This window comes from Astyanax mexicanus, chromosome 2, assembly GCF_023375975.1.
Source record: "Astyanax mexicanus isolate ESR-SI-001 chromosome 2, AstMex3_surface, whole genome shotgun sequence".
In the NCBI taxonomy this organism is placed as follows: domain Eukaryota; kingdom Metazoa; phylum Chordata; class Actinopteri; order Characiformes; family Acestrorhamphidae; genus Astyanax; species Astyanax mexicanus.
The window spans coordinates 5,829,592-5,856,315 of NC_064409.1; the positions used below are offsets into that span (position 1 = coordinate 5,829,592).

At 40.0% G+C, this 26,724-nt stretch overlaps 2 protein-coding genes across 2 annotated transcripts in view; one reads left to right on the forward strand and one right to left on the reverse strand.

Moving 5' to 3' along the window:
* sult4a1 (sulfotransferase family 4A, member 1) overlaps positions 1 to 26,724 on the forward strand; it is a 282,375-nt gene that overhangs the window by 74,664 nt on the left and 180,987 nt on the right. The gene's annotated exons all lie outside the window — the stretch shown is intronic.
* The window catches only part of mpped1 (metallophosphoesterase domain containing 1), a 71,041-nt gene continuing 44,793 nt past the window's right edge, over positions 477 to 26,724 (reverse strand). Inside the window, exons 5-7 of the mRNA XM_022671819.2 lie at positions 6,546 to 6,661; positions 4,628 to 4,741; positions 477 to 1,329 (exon numbers count right to left, since the gene is read on the reverse strand). Of these exons, the coding sequence (XP_022527540.1) occupies positions 1,211 to 1,329; positions 4,628 to 4,741; positions 6,546 to 6,661 (349 nt within the window). The 3' untranslated portion in view covers positions 477 to 1,210. The remainder of the gene's footprint in view (positions 1,330 to 4,627; positions 4,742 to 6,545; positions 6,662 to 26,724) is intronic.

Below are 26,724 nucleotides of genomic sequence, written 5' to 3' on the forward strand. Positions count from 1 at the left end.
GAATTGGAGTATTCTCTTAAAGAGGAGCATTTTGACCTGATGCATGCACACACAAGTACATCTGCCACTCATACGTTTTTATCCATTTGTTCAAAAGGAGTAAATGACAGATCCCAGTACTTTTATTATTGTAAGTCTAGCTGTGACCTTTAGGCCTAGAGCTGCTCACACTCTGAATACTTGTAAAACACATAAATGATAGCCAGGAGCAATGCTAATAAATTAGAGTGTGGAACATGTAGATCAAAGTGCAATGTATTCTTGTTAGCAAAAATGCACTTTGAGCATGGGCACGTCTTTGATTATTATTTTTTTTTTAGGCGAGAACTCAAGTGCTTAAAAAAATTAAATACTTGACATCTAACAAGCTCTCCGCAAAATCTGAGGAGGTCAAAACGCTTCAATAAAGGACTGCCTGCTACGAAATCACTCACATCCAACAATTTTACCATAAAAATGCACAAAAGAAGCATAAAAATGGAGACATTTATATTTTTTCCACATCAACATTTGTACATTGCACACGTTCAGTGTCTGACTTCCATCCCAAAATGAAATAGCTGGGAAAAGAGAGGAAGAGGAGGAGGAGGAGATGACACACACCCTGAACAAACCTTCACAGCAGCATGGCACTGGATAAGGTAAGAGATGGGAGCAAAAAGAACAAAAAAAAAAAAGGTGAAGAATGAAGTGAAAGTGTCGCAAAAATCAAGGCGGGCAATTTCACTTCATGACACTTCATCCGATGCACTTCTGATCTTCTAGACCTTCTAGAATTTCAGAAAAAAATCAGTTTATTTCTCTGAGGTCCTTTTTTGAGGCTTCCAGGTTCCCGAGATTCTTTTCCCGGATTAAATTATGAGGAGTCCCGAGCCGCCGACGCCACCACCTCCCAGAATCCCGCGGTTGTCCGATGAGCCAACACCGTTAACAGCTGAAGGGATTGTCGCAACGTTTCAAGTGCAATGAAAGAGCGAGGCCCACTTAAAAACATGGTAAAACGTCTTTAAATGAGGCAGTAGCAGAGTCACTATTCGAGGACAGAACGTTTCACACCAACGGATGAAAATCTCACCAAAAAAATGTCCAGAGCACAGTATTGCTCTCCTTTATATACACACAAAAAAAGAGTACCCAAATAAACTCAGAGAGGGGACCCTGATTGGAGACAGCGATGATGAGATGCAGGGATTAGCTTTCTGGAGTTTAATCAAGAGCTCCTGGGATTGGGCAGGTCGAAGACAATGGGGGAGTTCATAGGCTGGAAGTTGACTGTACACGTGGAGGCGTTAATAAAAGTGGTGGTTCCGTCCGTCATCATGCCGTAACCTAAGAAAATACAGACGTAGAAAAAAAAAAGAGATATTTCAATACTTTACACAAAATCAAAGTTTGATAAAAGACATTATTACGTTTTTAGATGCTTTACATGGTCATTGGATGCACTATAATTTTAAATAAACACCAATGCATCCAAAACATGTCACAAACCATTCATACACAGTAAAATAAATATAATTAAAGTGTCTAAATCTCATAAAACTAGAGCTTACTACTTTGCCTCTTTGGGTTTAGAGTGGTGCCACACTCTAATGCCTGAGCTGCCGTTTTTTCCAGTGAAGTGGGCGGGGCTAGACTACTGTTTTATTGGCTTGTAAACTTGCTCATTGGCTGGTTCATGCTCTATTTTGATGAATGAGTGAGTAAGGTTAAACACTGGCAGCATGCTCATGGCAGGGCATGGATGAGGCATTCCATTTAAAATTGGAATAAAAAAGGTGAGCTAGAATTGTCCTTTAGCTTTTTCCCGTGACATTTGGCATATTAGCGTATAATGTGTAGTGTTACTACTGCAATATATAGAATTCTACCACTATAAAGAGTTTATAAACAGTTTATAAAGAGTTTATAATGGGTTTATAACTATAAAACCATTATTAAGCAGTTACAACACATCGATAGACAAAGGCCTGGATGCTTATCTTACTTTCTCTTTCCATCACTCAGCATTAATATATGGTACATATATATGGTACATATATACATATTCTAGCGAACAAAACTCAAAACATAAAACAAACAAAAAAACTTGTTGATAAGAAAATATAATTAAACTATTGTGATATGTTAATATACACCACATTTATGATAACTGGATACATCTTTCATCTGAGTAGATAATTAATACATTTTATTTTATATTTAGATTATTGTTAACATGTATATGTTAATGCTGAATGATTGAAAGGCCACTGTTGCCCTTTCCATTTATACCTTTTAACTGCTTATTAGTATTTTTAAAGTATTTAAAACATAATTAAAAACATTCATAGAATAATTTAACAAACATTTATAAACCCCTTATGATATATTCTTATTTTAAAGTGCAACCTATAGAATTTTACCTGCAGTGCTATTTGTTCAGTTTCATATAATTGTGCATGTGGATTACAGTAGTTATTACAAAAGACAAATCAAATCAAAAGGGCAGCTTTAAAAATCGCACTGCAATCACCAGAACCGCATAATGCCCGAACTGTGCATCTATTACTTGCATGATTACGTGTGAAAAATATGAAATAAAAGCAAAAATACGTGCAATAAAAAAAGTCAGGCTCAAATGATGAGAGGGAAATAAACTGCGACCAGGGTTTACATATTTTAGGCTAATTTGGAAAGTAAAACGTTTTCTGAATGTTACAGGTGACATTCTTTGAATGTTCAATCTGTCAAGTTTCCTGGATGTTCTTAGAACATTTTGATTAAACGATTAATTAAGCATTCTGGTAACATCACTGCAACGTCACTTTTTTTTCCACACACATTTTTGCATTTTTAGTTTTTAACATTTCCAAGATGTTAGTATTTGTTTAACTGTGAACTTTATTTGAGAAACGTTCTACTAATGTTGTGATGCAAACCATTACTATCCTGTCAAAGTAAAATAAATGTCATACTTTATACAAGAAAACAGGTATATCAGATAAAACAGGTAACACACTAAAAAAGTTTCCTGAATGTTCTTGGAACATTTTGATTTAATGATTAATTAAGCATTCTGGTAACATCACTGTAACATCACTTGTGTTAACGTTTCCATGATGTTAGTATTTAATTAACTGGGAGCGCGATGTAAGAAACGTTCTACTAACGTTCAGAACGTTCCCGGAACATTATTTTTGTAATATTCTGTAACAGCCTAACCTTCCTGAAACCTCTTCAAGACGTTGATTATCGTTCTTACAACTCAACAGTTTCTCTGTTGTTAACTTTTAATTATTAGTTTTTTTACGTTTCCATGATGTTAGTAGTTGTTTAGCTGGGAACTTTATGTGAGAAACATTCTACTAATGTTGTGATGCAAACCATTGATGCAGACCAAAAGTCATGGGATAGTAGTATGTCCCATGAAACATCAAGTTTCCTGGATGTTCTTAGAACATTTTGATGAAACTTTTTTTTAAACATTCTGGTAAAATCCCTACAACTTCACTTATGTTAACATTTCCATGATGTTAGTATTTGTTTAGGTGGGAGCGCAATGTAAGAAACGTTCTACTAACGTTCTGATGCACTATTATTATGACAACACATTTTTCAGAACGTCCTTGGAACATTATTTTTGTAATAGTCTGTAACAGCCTAACCTTCCTGAAACCTCCTTAAGACGTTGATTATCGTTCTTACAACTCACATGCTCTCTGTTGTTGTTAACTTTTAATTTTTAGTTTTTAACGTTTCCATGATGTTAGTATTTGTTTAGCTGGGAACTTTATGTGAGAAACATTCTACTAATGTTGTGATGCAAACCATTGATGCAGACCAAAAGTCATGGGATAGTAGTATGTCCCATGAAACATCAAGTTCCCTGGATGTTCTTAGAACATTTTGATGAAACCTTTTTTTTTAAACATTCTGGTAACATCACTGCAACGTCACTCAGAATGTAAAAAAAAACATTTTAATAATGTTCTGTAAATTTGTAACGTTCTGTTACAGGCTAAACTTACTAAAACCTCTTCAAAGCGTTGATAAACATTCCTACAACGTCCTACATAGTTTCTCTGTTGTTGTCAACTTGATACGAAATAATGAAAAAACTCGACTCTTCTCTCCCTTTAGGCATGATTATCACAGCGCTTTATGTTTTTTTGTAATAACTTAAAATAGAAGCAAATGAAGGCTATTTTCAATAACAGCCCTTTTTCAGAACCTCATAACAATATACTGTAACAAAAGCCCTTTCATAAAACATTAACATAAAACACCAAATTAACAAACAGGATCTCGTGCATGTTGTACTAGCTTTTAGAATCTGAGGGCTAATTTTATTCTGTGTGAATATGAACGTGATCTAGTTCCTATTCAGAGCACCACAGGGAGACAGCCTGCCCTGCTAATCCCAAAATAGGGTGAAGCTTCATGGTACCATGAGTGTGTTGGAGCACGGAGTGTGTGTAAGCCCAGCGTAGACTCTTTATGTGATGACTTATTCATCGCGGGTCTATACAGCGTGCGTGTTTGATATTCAGCCAGGGCTCTGTGTGCTTTTTGTGCAGTTTTTTCTATAGTAGTTTGCGAGATTTGCGAGATTTGAGAGATATGAGAGATGAAAGATGAGCATCACCTTCATGTATGTGTCCAAAGACATGTAGTTTGGGTTGGACTCTTCTCTGGACTGTGTTTAACAGCTCCATGCAGCCGACGCGCTGCATCTTCCTGGGCACCCAGTCGAGAAATCCTGCATGAAAGCACATTATAACAACATTATACTAACAATACTAATACTTATATATATATAAAAATATATTATTTTGTTCTCAATATACATTAATCTATCAATCACTAGTGCATCTCAAAAAAATTCATCATCATTGATGAATTGATGTCATGTATAACACACAGAGTGAGCTATTTTATTGTTTATTTCTTTTATTGTTTATTGTTGATTATGACTTACAGCCAATTGAAACCCACAAATCAGTGTCTCAGAAACTTAGAATATTATATAACACCAATTGGTACTTTTAGCAAAGTGGGCAGTGTGCCAAGTCCTGCTGGAAAATGAAATCCACATCTCCATATAGACTCTCCAAACCATCACTGATTGTAGAAACTTCACACTAGACCTCGAGCAGTTTGCACTGTGTGTCTCTCCACTCTTCCTCCAGACTCTGATCCCTTGATTTCCTTTAAATAAAATGTAAAATTTACTGATGATCAGTGATGGTTTGGAGAGACGTGTCATCTGCTGGTGTTGATCCACTGTGTTTTATTATCAAGTCTAAAGTCAGTGCAGTTTTGTTTTCCCACAAAATCTTACAGCACTTCATGCTTCCCTCTGCTACTGACAACTTTTATGGAGATGCAGATTTCATTTTCCAGCAGGACTTGGCACACTTGGCACACTCACACTTCCAAAAAAGTTTCAATTGGTCTTATATAATATTCCGATTTTCTGAGACACTGATATTAATAAAATAAATAAATGCTTAAAATATGCAAATCACTATGTGTGTGATACAACTCTGGAAAAATCAGTTTCTTTGATTTTGCTATTTATAGGTTTATGTTTGAGTAAAATGAACATTGTTGTTTTATTCTATAAACTACAGACAACATTTCTCCCAAATTCCAATAAAAATATTGTCATTTACAGCATTTATTTGCAGAAAATGAGAAATGGATGAAATAACAAAAAAAAAGATGCAGAGCTTTCAGACCCCAAATAATACAAAGAAAACAAATTCATATTCATAAAGTTTTAAGAGTTTAGAAATCAATATTTGGTGGAATAGCCCTGTTTTTTAATCACAGTTTTTTCATGCATCTTGGCATCATGTTCTCCTCCTCCACCAGTCTTACACACTGCTTTTGGATAACTTTATGCTGCTTTACTCCTGGTGCAAAAAAAATCAAGCAGTTCAGTTTGGTGGTTTGATGGCTTGTGATCATCCATCTTCCTCTTGATTATATTCCAGAGGTTTTTAATTTGGAAAAATCAAAGAAATTCTTCATTTTAGGTGGTACATAATACATTGAGATGCACTAGTAGTAGTATAGATAGAACTATAGAGGTGTGGAGATTCGGATTTAGAGTTGGCTGGCAAACGTACAGATGCACACACACACACACACACACACACACACACACACACACACACACACACACACACACATACACACACATCTCATGAGAATTAAGCCTTTGTCACACACTCTGAAAGCCCACGAGCTGGGTGTCTTAAACTGCAGCTGTCTTTATGGAGAAACTTCCCCCTGCCATATACATAATGTGTGTGAGTGTGTGTGTGTGTGTGTTTTATTGTGTGCAGAGGGATTTGCCGCACTGCGAACAGCGTCTCGGTGTTGCATGCTTTAGCAGCCTGCTGTAGCCACTCCATCTGCCAAACCCTCTGAGCAAATGTGTGTGCGTGAGTGTGTGTTTCAATGAAAACAAAATTACAGGAAAAAGCCTTGAGTTAGAGACTACCTGTGTGTCTCAGTGCGTGTGTGTGTGTGTGTGTGCCTGTTTTGTGACTCACCCAGAGGAGGGCAGTGTGTGAGCAGAATGTCAGTGGAGTCTGGGATCTGGTTCCACTTGTCCAACAGAGCTTGTCCTCGCGGCAGATTAAAACCCCAGCCATAGTACCACGGCTGCCTGCACACACACACACACACACAGAAAAACACACACGCAGAGGGCAGAGAGGCAGGTTTAATGTCTATTGACGCAAAACAAGTTCTGGAAAACATGAGCATCATCAACATCATCATCATCATCATCCTCCTTAAAAAACCTCCTGTGGAGCTCTGATCTTCTTCATACTAATCTTAATCCATGCCCAGATTACCCAGCGCTGATGAAGGTAATCTGACACCTCTCAGTGCTGGCATGTGTGTGAACTCGCAGCTATGTAAACTAAACTATACTGACTTAATTACTGTGCTTTGGATGTCTATACTTTACTGGAGTAATATATATATTTTTTTCAATTTATTTCTAATTTTTATCACATTTTCTTTCCAATTTACAAGGCCAATTACCCAATCATTCACTCATTAGGACTCAATCAGCACAAGGCGTCTGTCTGTAAACTGATGTGGAGAAGATAGATAGATAGATAGATAGATAGATAGATAGATAGATAGATAGATAGATAGATAGATAGATAGACAGACAGACAGACAGACAGACAGACAGACAGACAGACAGACAGACAGATAGATACTTTATTGATCCCTGAGGGGGAAATTCTAGACATCCAGCAGCAGGTATGTATAGTACACAAAGTTACAAAAAGATAAGAAATTAAATTAAATAAATAAAAGTTCAGTTTTTAGTGTGTGTGTAATGGAGAATGGAGGTAGTGCATTTGAACACAATAGACAGTAAACACCAGTTGACGTGCATTAGGTGAGGATAACTGCTGTCAACCATACAGAAAGTGCAAATACAGTTATATAAATTAAAATAAAAATTTAAATTTAGCAGTGCAAAAGATCCGTAAACAGTAGATGAATGAACTAGTGAATGAACTACTAGTGCAAAATAGGGTAGAACTGTAAAAATAGTGTTATAGGCATCAGCAAGACTGAGAGTGTGACCATAGCTGAGGGTGTGTCCATGTGTGGCAAGAATTGCCCGAATGAAAGAGTGTCAACGAGTCTTCAGTTTGCTGTGCTGAGAGGAGTTGAACTGTCGTATGGCCTGAGGGACAAAAGGCTTTCGGAGTCTGTCGGTGGAGCGCCATCTACCCACCTAGAGAGAACAAAGCCAGCTGTGCTCTCTCTCTCAGGGCTTCGGCAGCTGATGGCAAGCTACATAAACAGGATTCGCAGCATTAGCATTAGCATTAGCCGCTAAACGCATCACTAGACGTACTGTAAATGTCGCCTGATAGTGCTACACTGAGTGCTAACCCTGAGAGGTTGCGGTAACCCAGAGACATGGCAGTCATCTTGGCCTTACCCTATCTATAACACATCTGGTGCTCTTAATCTGTTGTAAAATATTGGCAAGCAATCCAGCTCAGAAAAACAGGAGCTTAAAAATACTAATTAATAATAAACTAATAATAAAAATAATTATATATATATATATATATTTTTTTTGTAAAGAGTTAAAAGGAAGATTATGTGGCAAGCTACATAAAAAGGATTCGCAGCATTAGCATTAGCCGCTAACCTCAGCCCCAGCGGGACGTACTGTAAAGGTCGCCTGATAGTGCTACACTGAGTGCTGACCCTAAATGTTGCAGTATCCCAGAGATATGGTAGTAATCAAACCAAATATAATCTATAACACATTTGGTGCCCTCAATCTGTTGTCAAATGTTGGCAAGTAATCCAGCTCAGAAAAACAGAAGCTTAAAAATACTAATTAATAATAAACTAATAATAATATATATATATATATATATATATATATATATATATATATATATATATATATATAATAAAATGTGAGTTCTTTTATTATTAAAGTGACATGAAAGACATCTGTACAGAAAGCAAGAGAAAAAAACTGAGGGCAGTTTTTTGTAAAGAGTTAAAAGGAAGATGAGGGATGGGGGGGGGGAGAAAGGAGGCAGTTTAAAAGGAAGAGGGGTTTCAGATAGAGGAGGGTTTGATAGCTCTGCCTGTGTCCCATCACTTTGATTGCAGATGCACCAAGCTTGAGTGACGGTGTAGAAATTAACATGTCACTAACAATCTGTCCCCAGATCCATCTTCTTCCACTGTGTCGGTTTTGCACATTTGTGAGTGTATGTGTGTGTGAGTGTGTGTGCGTGTGTGTGCACGAGTGTGTGTTTGACTCAAAGTGGCAGTTTGCTCATGAAAGTTGCTCAGATTTTGTAATTTAGAGCGAGCAGTCACTTGAAACGTTTACTTTTATAGGATAGTGTTTGATGCATCAATGTCCACAACCGACAGACAAGCACATACCGCCTCCACACACACACCCCAGCTCTCGATACACACACACACACACACACACACTCTCACACACACTCTCTCTCTCTCTTACACACACACAAAGCTGTGGGAACTACGAGTGGAGTGTAAACGCGGAGAAGCCCGAAGGTTCATCCTCCCAGGAAGGTCAGGAGGAGAGCGACGCCTCATGGGAAATAGAGTCCTATTTTCATCTGTTTTCATTTGATTAATATTCAAATCATCTCCAGCATCAGAGCCTTCACGTTTATGATGAAACATCTGAAGTGCCGTGAACGCTATTTGAATAATTTATCTTAAATCTTAAAACTTTAAAATGGTTGTTGCATATTAATGGGCCCATTTGAATATTAATGCCCATCTTTACATGAATGTACACGGATGTCTCTATTATTCTGAATGGGGTAAAGATTCCGCATTGATACGCCTGACTCTGCGTTAATAACTGATGTATTAATCTGAGAGAGAAAGCAAGACGCAAATTCTTAATTTTTACTCATACTGAGAAGTGAGTTGAGATGGCAAATTATTTGATAATAATAAAATATTCATTTAGACGATCAGGAACAAACCAGGAACCACCAAATCGACCGAAGCGAAAGGCAGACCTGCAATTAACTGAAAGTGGCTGACAAAACAGTTCCACTCTAAAATCAAAGTTCAATCTAAGTTCAACTTCATTATCAACAAAATTGCCGTCATGCTTTTCCATCACAATTTACAGTTTAATAATGGCTAAGACGACAGACACCAATATAGAAATGTATATAATTGTTAAAGTACAGTAACCAAAAGTATGATTATAGGTATTATAGGCATTCCCACTTTTAAACATGGTGGCGGTAGGGTCATAGTATGGTGCGGTGCTGTGTTTATTTGTATGTTTGTTCACATATTTAATACGGAACAGTATTTTAGCCAGACATGCTAAATGACCTATCAGTGCTTCAATAACTCTGACTACAGCCCATACACACAGTGTGAACTATAGATACAGATAATAACAGAAACAGGTATATACAGCTCTGGATAAAAAACAAGAGACTACCTAAAATGATGAAATTCTTTGATTTTACCAAATTGAAAACATCTGGAATAAAATCAAGAGGAAGATGGATGATCACAAACCATCAAACCACCAAACTGAACTGCTTGAATTTTTGCACCAGGAGTAAAGCAGCATAAAGTTATCCAAAAGCAGTGTGTAAGACTGGTGGAGGAGAATATGATGCCAAGATGCATGAAAAAAAAACTGTGATTAAAAACCACCAGGGTTATTCCACCAAATATTGATTTCTGAACTCTTAAAACTAAATTAGGAATATGAACTTGTTTTCTTTGTATTATTTGAGGTCTGAAAGCTCTGCATCTTTTTTGTTATTTCAGCCATTTCTCATTTTCTGCAAATAAATGCTGTAAATGATTGTATTTTTATTTGGAATTTGGGAGAAATGTTGTTCGTAGTTTATAGAATAAAATAACAATGTTTATTTTACTTTTATTATTTTTTCTAGAGCTGTATTTCTCATAGTATGTTTAATTAAACATTCTCAATTCTTAAAAGTCTTTAAAATGGTATAATTCATTTGTTATGCTATTCTATTATTATCATTATGTCATTTTTGTTTAATTAGTCGTAATATGACAATAATATTGCTTATCGCAAAAATGTCTGGAATTATATATTGTTAGCAAAAAATAAAAAAATTATTGTGATAGGTCTAACCACAACTGTAACAAGCAGAGAGGGAAAGCTTGTTGAATGAATGTGATTTGTTCTCACATTGAGAATAACATGCAATTTACTTAAACAAAGCACAGAGCTGTCAGTGTGCGTAATATGCCAACACTTCTTCTTTGTTTTTCATTATTTCACTTTTTTATTTGTTGCGAGGGGAAAAAAGCGTTCAGAACAGCTGCTTGCTTTTGCACGCCGACTCCCCTGGTGATTCCACGAGCGAAGGAATTTAAAAACAATAAAAATCAAACATTATCTGAGGAGTTGATTTTATGCGAGCTGCCCTGCCCTGTTCTCCCCCGTGACCGCTACTGTGCTTTAAGCTGCCTTTAATCCAGCCTGAGGTTGACATACAATTATAAATGAAAGGCAAATAGGGGTAAGGACTTGGTCAGATTTGTGTGTGTGTGTGTGTGTGTGTGTGTTTTAGACCGTGTTCTCACGGCCTAATGATATCAATGCAGCCCCCATGAATCTTTAAAGGCTTAGCTAGAAGAAAAAGGCTGTGGGGTGCCTGGGCTTCAATATTTCATCACGTTGGTTAACTTTAGAGTTGTTCGAGGAAGAGAAGAGGAAAAAAACACATTATGAGAAAATCACGATTTTAAAAAAAGAAACCATTAATCTTTTAAAGGAATTTTAAATCTAAATCAACTCAGAGAACTCAGAGGTGGTAAACTTTGAGCTAAAGATTAAAGAAGAGAGAGTGAGAGACAGAAGCGTGACAGAAAAAGCAGAAAAAGTAGAAAAAGCATAAAAATTGCGTGAGAGAGAAAAGCAAAGGGAAAAAGTATCACAAGCACTACTTACAACAGTGTAAGACTGTATGAAGTGCAGAAAGTAGGGGTTTAATATTCACCTCTCTTTACGATTCAGTGATTTTCAAGACTTTTGAACAAACGTCTATATATAAAAAAAATGCATGTTGCTCAATGTGGCTCAGATCAGGTTTTTTCATGGCTGTGTAAACATGTCAAATCCAATTTTTCCAAATCAGATTTGAGTAACTTTCATATGTGGTCATAAATCGGATACGTATTAGCGATTAACGAACGATTAAATCATGCGTCAGAATTCAGGAGTCTTTTTTCACGCTTTTACGCATTATCATTAGCATTAGCGCTACGTGCTTCTGTCTCGTACCCACAACACATCTCTTGGTGCAGCTGTGCAGCTATAGCTGCAAAAAACTGCTAATGCAAACCACCTGTCTTTTTTCAACTTCCTCTACCTGAGCATGAACTTCAGAGCAGCTGTTTACAGTTTCTCCACTCCAGCTAAAGATGCTCCACATATGAGCTGCTAACAAACTCATCCATTTCCCTTTATAAAGCTACGAGTCTCTCGTCTCTCTAATATGAGTTTTTTTATTGTTGTTGGTGAAGAAGGAGCGTTTATACAGGTATCAATGTGCAGCATGTAAGATGTTTCAGAGACAGATTTGTTCACATTACACACAGATACAGATCACTTACATTTACAGTGAATGTGAACCGTCAAGATCTGCTGAGCAAAAAATCAGATTTGGATGTTGATTGGTTGGTTGGTTGGTTGGATGTTTGGTTGGTTGGTTGGTTGGTTGGTTGAATGGTTGGATGGTTGGATGGTTGGTTGGTTGGTTGGTTGGTTGGTTGGTTGGTTGGTTGGTTGGTTGGTTGGATGGCTGGTTGGATGGTTGGTTGGTTGGTTGGTTGGTTGAATGGTTGGATGGTTGGATGGATGGATGAATGGATGAATGGATGGATGGATAGATAGATCGATAGATAGGAGCATGATTTAATAGTGTAGTTTCTAGTGTAAAGTAGATATAAAGTGCAAAGCAGCAGTTAATTTGACAATTTCTATTTTTTTTATAGTTTTTTTTCTCACTCGTGATATCTTCCATGCTCTGGTAAGCAGATACCCCATAACCAACCACATATTGGTATGCATCCACCTGTACGCACAAAAGCACCGCACTGTTAAAATACGAAACACGCCAAAGTCAGAGCTCACCTGGCTTTTAAAGGGAATGGCAACTGGCACACTGATTGGTTTAATTCACTTTATGTCCAAAATTAACCACATCTATGTATAAACTAAGAGAATTAGTACATGCCTTTTGTGAGTTTTGAGCTACACACGCTGTACTTTTTGCACCCTCACGATACCAAAGACACACCAACACACCCTAAATCGAGCTGCATGATCTGCAATTGATCAGTGCACTATTGATCGCTAAAATAGGGCCCCAAGAGTCTAAACAACACAGAAAACAAAACTTTCATATCAAGAAGTTAGCTGCTGATACTTCAGGGCATATTTTCCGCCTTTTGATTAGAATACAGAGACTATTTTCTCTACACTGCTTTCTAAGTGAGACACTGTGGTAGCAAAGCATTAAGCCAGACAGACAGACAGACAGACAGATAACATATTTTTAATACTTCTATAATGGAACACATGTTTTAAGCCATCTGCTTTTAACTTTCAGCTACTATTTTATAGATAAGACGATGTTTGCTTCCAGAATTTGCTGCTATTTAATTAAATCCATTTATCTTTGTGTCAGAGAAAAGTTTCCAACTGTCTGCAACGCATGCCCAATGCATGATCAATTCCCTCTATTCTAACAGCTGGAGAGATGTTCACGTTATCCAAAAATATATTTGCACATGTGGCCAGAAAGTTTTATTTTAACTTCAATCCAATCAATCCAAGAGACTTGTTTTTGCGCGCTGAAACTCCACCCTCTTTGACTAGGTCTGCCTAACAACAGAGCAATCTATATTCTGATTGGCTCAACAAGAGTACATTATAATATACAGCCGATGGATTGGCAAGCGTGAGAAATACCACTCAAAGCGTGAGACTTGAGAACACTGTTTATATCTCAGGTTCTGAGTCTATAACACGTCTATAACTGTGTTATAGACGAGGATGATGTGTTCATGTACTTTGGTACGCAGACACTCCCCCCTCAGCTCAGCCCATCAGCTCTCCCTGCTGATTTGCCTCTAAACCCATACATCACCCAATTTTAGCCTTTTTTAAAAGTGAGCTGATTATGGAAACAGCTAGAATCAGGGGGTTTATTGCCTCTTTAATTTACAGTACAGGTGCTGAATTCAGGCCTCTTCAGAGCTGGATGGGTGATGTGATGGGGGTTCATGTAGCTGGATTGGGGATGTATTGATCGAGTTTTGTTAGCTGCTCTGCATTGAGCTGTACTGTGGTTCCTCTCGTGGCTTTGAGTTGTAGCAGATGTAGCAGAGTTGTGTTGGTGTCTTGCTGTATTGAGCTGTGCTGCTGCCCTGTTGTGCTGCTGGGTTGTGTTGGTGTGGTGCTGTATTGAGTTGTGTTGGTGTCTTGCTGTATTGAGCTGTGCTGAGCGCTGGGGCCGGCTGCAGCCCAGACTTTGATGTTTAATCTGAGAGAAGCGAGCGGTCCATTCACACAGCCCTCCCAGCCTGATCAGCACAGCAGGAGAGCCAAGCTCATACACACTCCCGAGCCAATGCAGCCCCGCTCCACACACACACACAACTGCAGACAGAGAGAAAGAGAGAAAGAGAGAGAGAGAGAGAGAGAGAGAGAGAGAAGCCCTGGAAGGCAAAGAATATCTGCCTCTGACAAAAGAAGGATTAGCTCATCCTACAGCAGACTCAAGTGTACATGCACGTGTGAAAAAGAGAAAGCGCACATATATATACACTTTCTCTAAACAACAGCTTTTTCTCTTACGCTTCTCTTTCTGATACATTTCAAATGCTTTGCTTTCCCTTTTCTCTTTCTCTTTTTTTTCAACCCCACCTCCTCACTCTCTATCTCCCTTTTTCTCTCTCTCTCTTTGGGTTAAATGTGGCATATTTGGGACATTTGGTCCACAGCATGACTTATACAACACTCAGCATGTTCAAAAGAATCCAAAGACTACTGGCATGGTGTGCTGCATCACACACACACACACACACACACACACACACATAAACATGTTAGTGATGTCTCAATCCAGTTGAATGTATTCATCTATTTTAAGTTAAGTTGCAACCATTGCTGATGACATAAATGTGCAAATGCACACACATATACACACACATACACATACACACAGGTTGTCTAGTCTAGTCCCTGTAAAGACGTACTGCTGATAAAGTCATAATAATGTACAGTTATTATAACAAAAGCAGTGTGAAAGACTGGTGGAGAGAATGCCAAGATACATGAAAGCTGTGATTAAAAATCAGGGTTATTAGATCAAATACTGATTTCTGAACAATATTAGTATTGTTGTTTCTAAATTAATATAAACTAGTTTTCATTGCATTCCTTGAGTTCTAAAAGCAATGTATATTTTTCATCATTATTTTGACCATTCTGCTCTCCTGCTATCTATATTGGCACCATGCGAGTTTAGGATGAGGAACAAAACCTAAAGGTTTAAAAGCTTTATGAATCTATAATAATAATTTTTTTTAAACGAATAAAACATGATACTCATAAAATGACAAACAAGCTTAAAACACTGCAGCTCCGGACATTTTTATTCTGAAATGGCACTTTTGTATTATGTTTTGTTCATGCTTTATTCTTATTTTATTTTTATTTTTAATTCCTTGTTGTTCTTTTACATGTTTTTAATTTTACTTCTCTTTCTTTTAATCATGTTTGATTCAATCATGCTTTATTCTTATTTTAGTTTTTTATTTCCATTTTTACTGTTATTCTTTTACATGTTTTTTAATTGGACTTCTCTGTGTATTTTCTAATTTGTAAAGCACTTTGAATGACCGTTGTGTATGAAAGGTGCTATACACATAAACTTGCCTTGCCTAATTTAATTTACTTTCTAAAACGTTTCATGCAAAATTTCACTTTAAATGAACTACTGTAACAGTTGGTTTAACACACTTTGCTTAAAAATTACAAAAGTATGTTTGGAAATAAGTATTTTAGAAGTGTATTGAATTACATTTAACTAAAAATGTACTTCATAGTAGTCTATCGCTCACAGGGAGCACAATTGGCCTTGCTCTCTCTGGGTGGGTACAGCAGATGGCGCTCTCTCTCCCCTCATCACGCCTAGGGTGATGTGGATCAAGGCTGCGTCTGTGAGCTGATGTATCAGAACCGAGTCACTGCGCTTTCCTCCGAGTGCGCTGTGATGCTGTTTGGCAATGTAGCAAAGTATATAAATCTGTTAGAATATAATTACAGCATACTTAGACTTAGACTTGCGGTAATATTAAACATGGTTGATTTTATCGGAACGCAGGCCGAGAAAAAGACCTGTTAAATATATGTGTCATGTCTGGTGCTGAAAGCACGTCTGTGTCTCCCACATCCAGCTCTATCTGCGATTCTCACAGTAACAACTACAATACCCAGAACGCACCACTCCATGACACAACACACACTCCCGATCACATGACACGTCACATGACGCCACCAGGAAGTCCCGAGTACTGATTACTCAGTGTATTTAAGGTCCATGCTCACGCTCACACCTCGCCGAGTATCTGTTTGGTAAATCCTACAATACAAAGCGTTTCTCTTGCCCTTGCTATTCTCCGTGTATGATCTTGTTTTTGTTTTCTACCGACTTTGATTTTTGCCTGCTCCCTTGTGTTGGATTACCGTGTATGACCTGGACTGTTTATTGTACTCTGGATTTTTGCCTACCCTGTGATACTGCCTACCCGTGTATGAACTCTGGACTGTCCTCCGGTTATGGTATGGTTTCTCTACACTGTGCATTTTTGGTACTGACCCTGTTTCTGTTGACTACCCCTGTCTACTCTATAACTTTAATAAAAGTTATTTTATTGTATCTGCACCAGTCTCATTCCTGTCTGGCCCTGACTAGATACTCGGCCATAATGACAGAGACTGCGGATACAGAGTCTATTAAGTCTGGTTTGGCTAACCAGGGTCGGCTTTTAGGTCAGCACCAGCAAACGCTCGCTGGTGTGACCCAAGCTGTTGACGAGCTAGCACGCCACCAGGTTAACCAACAGCAGCAGCTAGCCGAGATTATAAGTCATCTCCGGGGTTTATCCACCCAGAACCCTAACCCAGTGGTTAGTCCTGTAGCCAGCCCTAACGAAACCACTACTCCCTTTTTCGCTGTGTGTAAACCCGAAGTCTATGACGGTAACACTGAGAAGTGTAATGGGTTTCTGCTCCAGTGCTCCGTGTTTTTTAGCAACTCACCTCCTGCTTCTGATAAAGCTAAAATCGGGTTTATAATTTCTCGGTTGTCTGGCAAGGCTTTGGACTGGGCTACAGCTATTTGGGAGAACATTTCTGAATCCAGCTACGACACTTTTTTGTCTATTTTTCGCAGCGTTTTTGATCATACACGCTATGGGCAATCTAGTGGAGAGCTTCTGATTACCTTGAAGCAAGGTAAACTATCTGTGGCAGCCTTTGCTCTGGAGTTCCGTACGTTAGCCGCTAGCAGCGGTTGGAACGATCCTGCTCTCATCTCCATGTTTCGACACGGACTTAACCCCGAGATTCAAAGAGAACTTTCATGCAAGGACGATTCACTCACCCTGGATCAGCTGATCACTCTGTCTATCCGTCTGGATCAGCTCCTTTCCCGTAAACCCAAAGCTGTTAGCCACACGCCTGTGGTTCACCCTGCACTACTCCAGTCCGGGAATCCAGTTCCGGAATTTGCACCTGCATCCATCTCTGAACCTAGGGAGATCACACGATCCAGACTATCCGTCACTGAGAGGCAGCGTCGCATTCGCCTTCACCTGTGCCTCTATTGTGGTGGTCCAGGTCATCTGAGGGCTAACTGTGAACTCCGGCCCAATTCTGCTCAAGCGTCTGCTCTGGGACAGCGCGTGGAGTGTACTCCACGCGCTAACGTGGTATGTACCCCTGTTTCTGAACTTAAAGAAAAATGTTTCGAGTTGCCTGTTATTATCACCACTCCAACGGATGTGTTTTGTGTCTCAGCGCTTGTAGATTCTGGGTCGGAGGGGAACTTTATCAGCCTGGATCTGGTGGAGGAGTACGCCATACCCACGAAGGATCTCCCTAGGCCTATCCCCATCCATGCCATTGATGGAAAGACTGTACGCTCCAAACCTGTGACCCAGCAGACTCTTCCTCTCACCCTTCAGGCCAGCTTTCTACATGTGGAACAGCTCTCTCTCTATGTGCTCCCACGCACGGAACATCCACTGGTTTTGGGAGCGCCATGGCTAAAGACACACGACCCCGTCATTTCATGGAGCCTGGGAGACATCACTGCCTGGTCTCCTTTCTGTCGTGAGAACTGTTTATCTTTAAATTCACTCTCTTTGCAATCTACCTCTGTTGAAAGCCCTAATTCTGTAGATACCCCTGCTATTCCCTCCGAGTACTATGATTTTTCTGATGTGTTTAGTAAATCCAAAGCTACCGAGTTACCTCCGCATCGCCCCTATGATTGCTCTATTGATTTAATAGAGGGTTCTGTACTGCCCAAAGCTCGTGTGTACCCATTGTCTCGTGATGAGGAGAAGGCTATGGAAGAGTATGTTAGTGAAGCTCTGGCGCAAGGTTTCATCCGCCCATCCAAATCCCCTGTTGGTTCCGGTTTCTTCTTCGTGAAGAAGAAGGATGGGGGTTTGAGACCCTGCATAGATTACAGAGGCTTAAACGACATTACCAAAAAGTTCGCTTACCCGCTCCCGTTAATCCCAGCAGCATTAGAACAGTTACGTAATGCCGTGTACTTCACCAAACTCGATCTCCGTAGTGCTTATAACCTCATTCGCATCAGGGAGGGTGACGAATGGAAAACAGCGTTTTCCACCACCAACGGCCACTATGAATACCTGGTCATGAGTTACGGTCTTGCTAACGCCCCAGCCATATTCCAGTCCTTTATGAACGACATATTTCGTGACCTAATTAATCACTCTGTTGTCCTTTTTATAGACGATATCCTTATCTATTCACCAGATCTCCCCACACACATTCAGAATGTCCGTCAAGTTCTCCAACGCCTGAGAGAACATAGTCTGTTTGCCAAAGCCGAGAAATGTGAGTTCCATACTCAAAGGGTCACATTTCTCGGCTACGTTATCAGTTCCTCCGGTGTCCTTATGGACGATGACAAAGTAACTGCCGTTACTAGTTGGCCTGTGCCCCAGACCATTAAAGAACTCCAGCGATTCCTTGGCTTCGCTAATTTTTATAGGCGGTTCATCCGTAACTTTAGCTCCATTGCTGCGCCCCTTACTGCCCTCACTAAGGGGGCTGCTAAAATCCTGAAATGGTCAACCGAAGCGGATCGCGCTTTCTGTGAGCTGAAAGCTGCGTTCATTTCAGCCCCTGTACTTAGGCACCCTAATCCCGAGTTGCCCTTCGTAGTGGAAGTGGACGCTTCCGAATCGGGTGTTGGCGCGGTTCTCTCTCAGCGTAGTGGGTCGCCACCCAAATTGTTTCCTGTAGCCTTCTTCTCACGCAAGCTTTCCCCTGCGGAGCGTAACTATGGGATAGGGGATAGGGAACTTCTTGCTGTGAAATTAGCTCTAGAAGAATGGCGTCACTGGCTGGAGGGGTCCGTTCATCCGTTTACTGTGTATACTGATCACAAGAATTTGGAATACCTCCGCACGGCTAAACGACTTAATCCGAGACAAGCACGTTGGTCTCTTTTCTTCTCTCGATTTAACTTCTCGATCTCGTTCCGTCCGGGAAACCGTAACACTAAAGCTGATGCGCTGTCCAGGGTTTACAGCACTGTGGACAGCGCATCCCAGCCCCAGGAGGCTGAACGCATTCTTCCTCCCTCTGTTCAGATCGCAGCCATTCAATGGGAGTTAGACGATCAGATTCGCCAAAGTAACGCTAATCAGCCCGATTCTGAGGACTGCCCTCAGGGTAAAACGTTCGTACCCGTCCAGTTTCGAGACAGGCTCATCACCTGGGCTCATTCCGCTTTAACCTCTGGTCATCCTGGTGTCACACGCACGTTACAATTACTCTCTGCCCGTTACTGGTGGAATTCTATGCGTGCTGATGTTCACTCATTCGTTACCTCCTGCTCTGTTTGTGCGCAATGTAAAACGCCTAAAACCCTTCCAGCCGGTAAGCTACTACCTCTCCCTGTACCTGAGAGACCTTGGTCGCATATTGCTGTTGATTTTGTCACTGATCTGCCTGTATCTGAGGGTTATACTACAGTTCTCACTGTTGTTGATCGTTTCTCTAGAGGGGTTAAATTTATTCCATTCCCAGCTCTGCCTACTGCCTTCCAAACTGCTCAAGCTATTTATATGCATGTATTTAGACACTTTGGTATCCCCGAAGATATTTTGTCTGACCGTGGTCCTCAATTTACCTCTCGTGTGTGGAAGGCATTTTTTGAACATCTCGGTGTACATGTCAGTCTCACTTCTGGTTTCCACCCTACATGTAATGGTCAATGTGAGAGGGTTAATCAGGAACTCGGGAAATTCCTCCGCACATACTGCTTCAAACATCCCACTGATTGGTCACAATACCTCGTTTGGGCTGAAATTGCACAAAACTCCCTAGTTAATACTACCTCTGGCCTCACCCCCTTTCAGTGTGTTCTGGGTTTTCAGCCTCCTCTAGCTCCCTGGACAGCGGTGTCCACTGATGTGCCGGCTGTGGATGAATGGATGAAGCGCAGTGAGCAGGTGTGGGAAGACACGCATCGTAAAGTCTCTGAGGTACTGCGTGTGTACAAGGAGCGTGCTGACAAGCACCGTGGTGACAGCCCAGACTACCAACCAGGAGATCGGGTGTGGCTTTCTACCCGGGACTTTAGGTTTGAGGGTAGTTGTAGAAAACTCCTGCCTAAGTTTATTGGTCCTCTTAAGATTTTGTCACGTATTAATGAAGTTACTTACAAGGTGGAGTTACCCCCTCAGTATCGTATTAATAATTCTTTTCATGTATCTCTCCTCAAGCCTATGGTCCCGGGTCCGCTCGCTGACGCTGCACCGGCTGATGTTCCACCCGCGGCTGTGGAGGGGGAGGGGTCGTCCACGTATGCTGTCCGGGAGGTGCTGGATTCACGCAGACGTGGGGGTGTGCTCCAATACCTTATCGATTGGGAGGGGTATGGTCCGGAGGAGCGTTGTTGGGTGGCTGCCAAAGACGTGCTGGACCCTGCCTTGCTCGTGGAGTTTCATGCTCGTTTTCCTGGTAAGCCTGCTCCTAGGCCCCGTGGACGTCCCAAGCGTCCTCCGACCTCCTCTGCTCCAACTCGTCGGGTTTCTCGCTCTGGTGAGCCCCGTCTGTCTGGCACCTCCGCTCCGACACCTGCACCTCCCGCCGGTACTCCCTGTCCGCCGGGTGGTCGTCGCCGGGGTCGGCCCCGTTCTGCCTCCGCTCCGGTTCCTCAGGGGGAGGGTACTGTCATGTCTGGTGCTGAAAGCACGTCTGTGTCTCCCACATCCAGCTCTATCTGCGATTCTCACAGTAACAACTACAATACCCAGAACGCACCACTCCATGACACAACACACACTCCCGATCACATGACACGTCACATGACGCCACCAGGAAGTCCCGAGTACTGATTACTCAGTGTATTTAAGGTCCATGCTCACGCTCACACCTCGCCGAGTATCTGTTTGGTAAATCCTACAATACAAAGCGTTTCTCTTGCCCTTGCTATTCTCCGTGTATGATCTTGTTTTTGTTTTCTACCGACTTTGATTTTTGCCTGCTCCCTTGTGTTGGATTACCGTGTATGACCTGGACTGTTTATTGTACTCTGGATTTTTGCCTACCCTGTGATACTGCCTACCCGTGTATGAACTCTGGACTGTCCTCCGGTTATGGTATGGTTTCTCTACACTGTGCATTTTTGGTACTGACCCTGTTTCTGTTGACTACCCCTGTCTACTCTATAACTTTAATAAAAGTTATTTTATTGTATCTGCACCAGTCTCATTCCTGTCTGGCCCTGACAATATGTAATTTATTTACATTAGAAAACAGATATGGTTCTTGTTCCTGTCTTTTGTGAATAGCACACTTTTAGTAAACTTTGTTGGGTATAAAAATATACATTTTAATATACTGTACTACAATGTTTAGTGCGTTACAAATTTACTTTAATGTAGAAGTAATTTAATTTACTTTCTAAAAAGTTATATTGCACTTTAAGTGAACTACTGTAACAGTTGTTTTAATGTTTTAACACACTTTGCTAAAAATGTACAAAAGTATATTTGGAAATATGTATTTTAGAAGTATATTGAATTACATTAAACTAAAAATTTACTTAAAGTATGATCAAAGTTTACTTTCAAATTCAGCTGCCGGCGCTCAGAGGGAGCACACTTGGCCTTGCGCTCTTTGGGTGTGTACAGTAGATTTATAGGGTGATGTGGATCAGAACAAGGCTGCGTCTGTGAGCTGGTGTATCAGAACCGAGTCGCTGCACTTTCCTCCGAGTGCACTGTGATGCTACTCGGCAATGTAGCAAAGTATATAAATCTGTTAGTATATTTACGGCATACTTAGACTTTGATGTGCGGTAATATTAAACACAATTGATTTTATCGGAACGCAGGACGAGAAAAAGACTTACCAACTTATACTAAACCATCGAGATGATGCCACCGCAACTCCACTCTAACAAGACTCTCATGATTTTATCCCGACTCTGGAAATTAGTTTGCGACAGTGAAATCGCTTGATAATCGTTAGGTGTAAGGCCGGCATTAGATACAGTTAAAGTCAGGGATGGATCACTTTCACTTTAGGAATACACTAAAGAACCGGACAGGCCGAGACCGGCAGTGACAAACCCATCTGTGCAATGAGACATCTGCCCACACAGCCTGACACCTCAAATACACACACACACACACACACACACACACTGGCCTGGGCATACAGCAGACTTCAGAACAGCTGTGTGGACTCTCACTCATCAACAGGAACATTCACAGCACTGATTAACATGATGAGCCAAAAGCTTTCTCTCTCTCTCTCTCTCTCTCTCTCTCTTTCTTTCTCTCTGATACACGTTTACAGTTTAATGGATGACAGTAGTTCTACATAGGTGCAACACACACTCTGGTCCTCCTGTCAGTGTTTGCTTTATTACATCCAGACACTGTAAAAAAGATGGACGCTGTGTCGCCGTTCCCATTCATTCAATGAAAATGAAGCCAAAATCTTCCGCCATGTTTGCGATCCTGAAACCAGAGTCTGCGCAGTAGAGACCAGAGGAGGGAGAAAGACTGTCAGAGAGAGACAGCCTACTCATTTAAATAACCCCGCCCCTGAGGGCTGCCTCCACAGAGCTCACACAGTCATTGGTCCCACCCCGGCTAGGTGTAACCCAGCCCTTTTACACATCAAGCTAAATAACGTTTTAAAAAACGAATTCTGTGCGGATATAAAATCTAACAATATAAGCAGGGGTTACACTAGCTGCTGCATTTAAAAAATGGAGGTAGAATAACAGTATATTGAAAAAAAAAACGTGATTGAAAAGTTGTCTGTTTTGCTATTAAAACCTATGGGGATGGGTGCGGTTACACAGCTTTCTGCAACCGAACAGCAGGGGGCGTCCGATCTGTGGTGGCTTCACTTTTGAGAGACGATGCTCTGTCCAGCTATACACAGTCTATGGTTGCATCTGTAACACTCTACATTAAGTGTTGACTACCTAAAAAAAAGATGAACTAACGCAGTTGTTATTTACCTAACATTAGTAAAGTATATGATAATGCAGAATGCAGCAGCACGTCTGATCTTCAACCAGCCAAAACGGGCACATGTCACCCCGCTGCTCATTGAGCCCCATTGGCTACCAGTTGATGCTCGCATCAAATTCAAAGCTCTTACAATCGCCTACAAGGTGATGACAGAACAGCTCCTTCCTACCTGCACTCACTCCTGAAGGCTTACGCTACCTCCCGGCCGCTGCGCTCCTCCAATGAATGTCGCCTCGCTTTACCAAACAAACATTCACACAAAGCAATCCAGACTGTTCTCATACAGAGTTCCCCAATGGTGGAACAAACTACCTTCCACTACCAGATCAGGAGAATCTCTCACTATCTTTAATAAACTCCTGAAGACAGAGCTCTTCAAAGAGTACTTACTCTCCTAACACCTCTAACTAACTACCTTCTACTACCAGATCAGGAGAATCTCTCACTATCTTTAATAATAAACTCCTGAAGACAGAGCTCTTCAAAGAGTACTTACTCTCCTAACACCTCTAACTAACTACCTTCTACTACCAGATCAGGAGAATCTCTCACTATCTTTAATAAACTCCTGAAGACTGAGCTCTTCAAAGAGTACTTACTCTCCTAACACCTCTAACTAACTACCTTCTACTACCAGATCAGGAGAATCTCTCACTATCTTTAATAATAAACTCCTGAAGACAGAGCTCTTCAAAGAGCACTTACTCTCCTAACACCTCTAACTAACTACCTTCTACTACCAGATCAGGAGAATCTCTCACTATCTTTAATAAACTCCTGAAGACAGAGCTCTTCAAAGAGTACTTACTCTCCTAACACCTCTAACTAACTACCTTCTACTACCAGATCAGGAGAATCTCTCACTATCTTTAATAATAAACTCCTGAAGACAGAGCTCTTCAAAGAGCACCTACTCTCCTAACACCTCTAACTAACTCTAACTACTTCTATCCCATTATTTTCCTTCAACCTTTAGGCCCTGTCTAAAGATGTTTTACCTTTAAACTTCTATTACTGTTGTACTTGACTATTGTAAGTCGCTTTGGACAAAAGCGCCTGCCAAATGTAATGTAATGTAATGTAATGTAATATAATAATAAAGTATATGGTTTATTGTTCATCTTAACAAATGATTCACTTTTAATGTGAAAGTAACATTAATTAATGCTGTAGTTCTGTGTTTAATTAACACAATTAATTACCTAAGCATTGTTAATGTATTACCTCATGTCTTATACATGGTAACTGATGCATTAATTCATGTTAGATAGTCAACACTTAATGTAAAAGGTTACCATTGCATTTTTGTACAGGAGTATATTTAAAAAGAGCACGTTTTCGTCCAATAATAAAAAAGAAAGAAGCAAGAAGCCTCATGAATAGCAACCAATACAAACAGGCCCACTCTGCCGCCGCAAAAGCAGCTATATTTTGCATTCCTTTTGAAAATCAACTTTGCTTCATGCATGCCAACAAAAGGCCCTCAATGGACATCTGCAGGGAGGCTCTCCACACTTCCATCTGCGTGTGCTTCTCTGTGTGTGTGTGTGTGTGTGTGTGTGTATGTGTGTGTGTATGTGTGCATGCAGAGGGTGCAGGAACAGTAACATGCCTCACTACAGGACTGGCTATCCCATCTGACTCCATTTACTCCATGGCCTATTCATGATCTGAATCTAGATGATGATTAGTGGATGATGATGAAGGCACGTACGATCGTACGATGTCGCTCATTAATAGACGTTCAGTGTTCGGTTGTTTGGCTTGGAGCGCGGGCAGAAAAGACCAGGAAAAAAGAGAAAGAGAAAAAGGAGAGGATAGAAATGGAGAAGGGAGAGAGGAGGTAGTGGGGGTTGACACGCATGAGTTAAACTTTGCTTACATAGCTTTGATATGTTCATGATATGTGAGGTTCTTCCAGACATAAACCTACTGAACTGAGAAAATCTGCAGTAACGGGGTCAAGTAGGGCTGAGGGATATGAATCAAAACTAATAGCTAAAAAAAAAAAAATTACATACAGCTCTGAAAAAATAAGAGAGCACTTAAAAAATTATGAGTTTCTTTGATTTTACCAAATTAAAACCTCTGGAATATAATCAAGAGGAAGATGGATGATCACAAACCATCAAACCAAACTGAACTGCTTGACTTTTTGCACCAGGAGTAAAGCAGCATAAAGTTATCCAAAAGCAGTGTGTAAGACTGGTGGAGGAGAACATGATGCTAAGATGCATGAAAACTGTGATTAAAAACCAGGGTTACTCCACCAAATATTTGATTTCTGAACTCTTAAAACTTTATGAATATGAACTTGTTTTCTTTGCATTATTTGAGGTCTGAAAGCTCTGCATCTTTTTTTTTGTTATTTCAGCCATTTCTCATTTTCTGCAAATAAATGCTCTAAATGGCAATATATTTATTTGGAATTTGGGAGAAATGTTGTCTGTAGTTTATAGAACAAAACAACAATGTTCATTTTACTCAAACATAAACCTATAAATAGCAAAATCAGAGAAACTGATTTAGAAACTGAAGTGATCTCTTATTCTTTCCAGTACGCATTGTAAATGTAAGATTATTTTGCTTATTTATTTTAAAAAATCTCACTTTATAAACTCAAAATCAGCACAATAAATCGCCAGCCAAGTTATTTTTGCATTATTTCAGTCTTACTTTACTAATTTTGAGACTTTGCAGTTGCTTGTTTTAAGAAATCTTGCAAAAAAATGTACTCACAGCATTTTTTGGTTAATATAAGCATATAAAGCTCAATGCCACTTCAGTTTCTGAATCAGTTTCTCTGATTTTGCTATTTATAGGTTTATGTTTAAGTAAAATGAACATTGGTGTTTTATTCTATAAACTACAGACAACATTTCTCCCAAATTCCTGATAAAAATATTGTAATTTAGACCATTTATTTGCAGAAAATGAGAAATGGCTGAAATAACAAAAATGTGGAGATTTTTTTAGACCTAAAACAAGAAAACAAGTTCATATTCAATATTCAAGTTTTAAGAGTTCAGAAATCAATATTTGGTGGAATAACTCTTTTTTTAAATTACAGTTTGTAATCATGCATCTTGGCATCATGTTCTCCTCCACCAGTCTTACACACTGCTTTTGGATAACTTTATGCTGCTTTACTCCTGGTGCAAAAATTTAAGCAGTTGAGTTTGGTTTGATAGCTTGTGATCATCCATCTTCCTCTTGATTATATTCCAGAGGTTTTCAGTTTGGTAAAATCAAAGAAACTCAAGTGCTCACTCCGTGTCGGATCGTGCACTGTAATAAAGTTTGATGTCAGAAGGAGACAACCTCATCACTGCC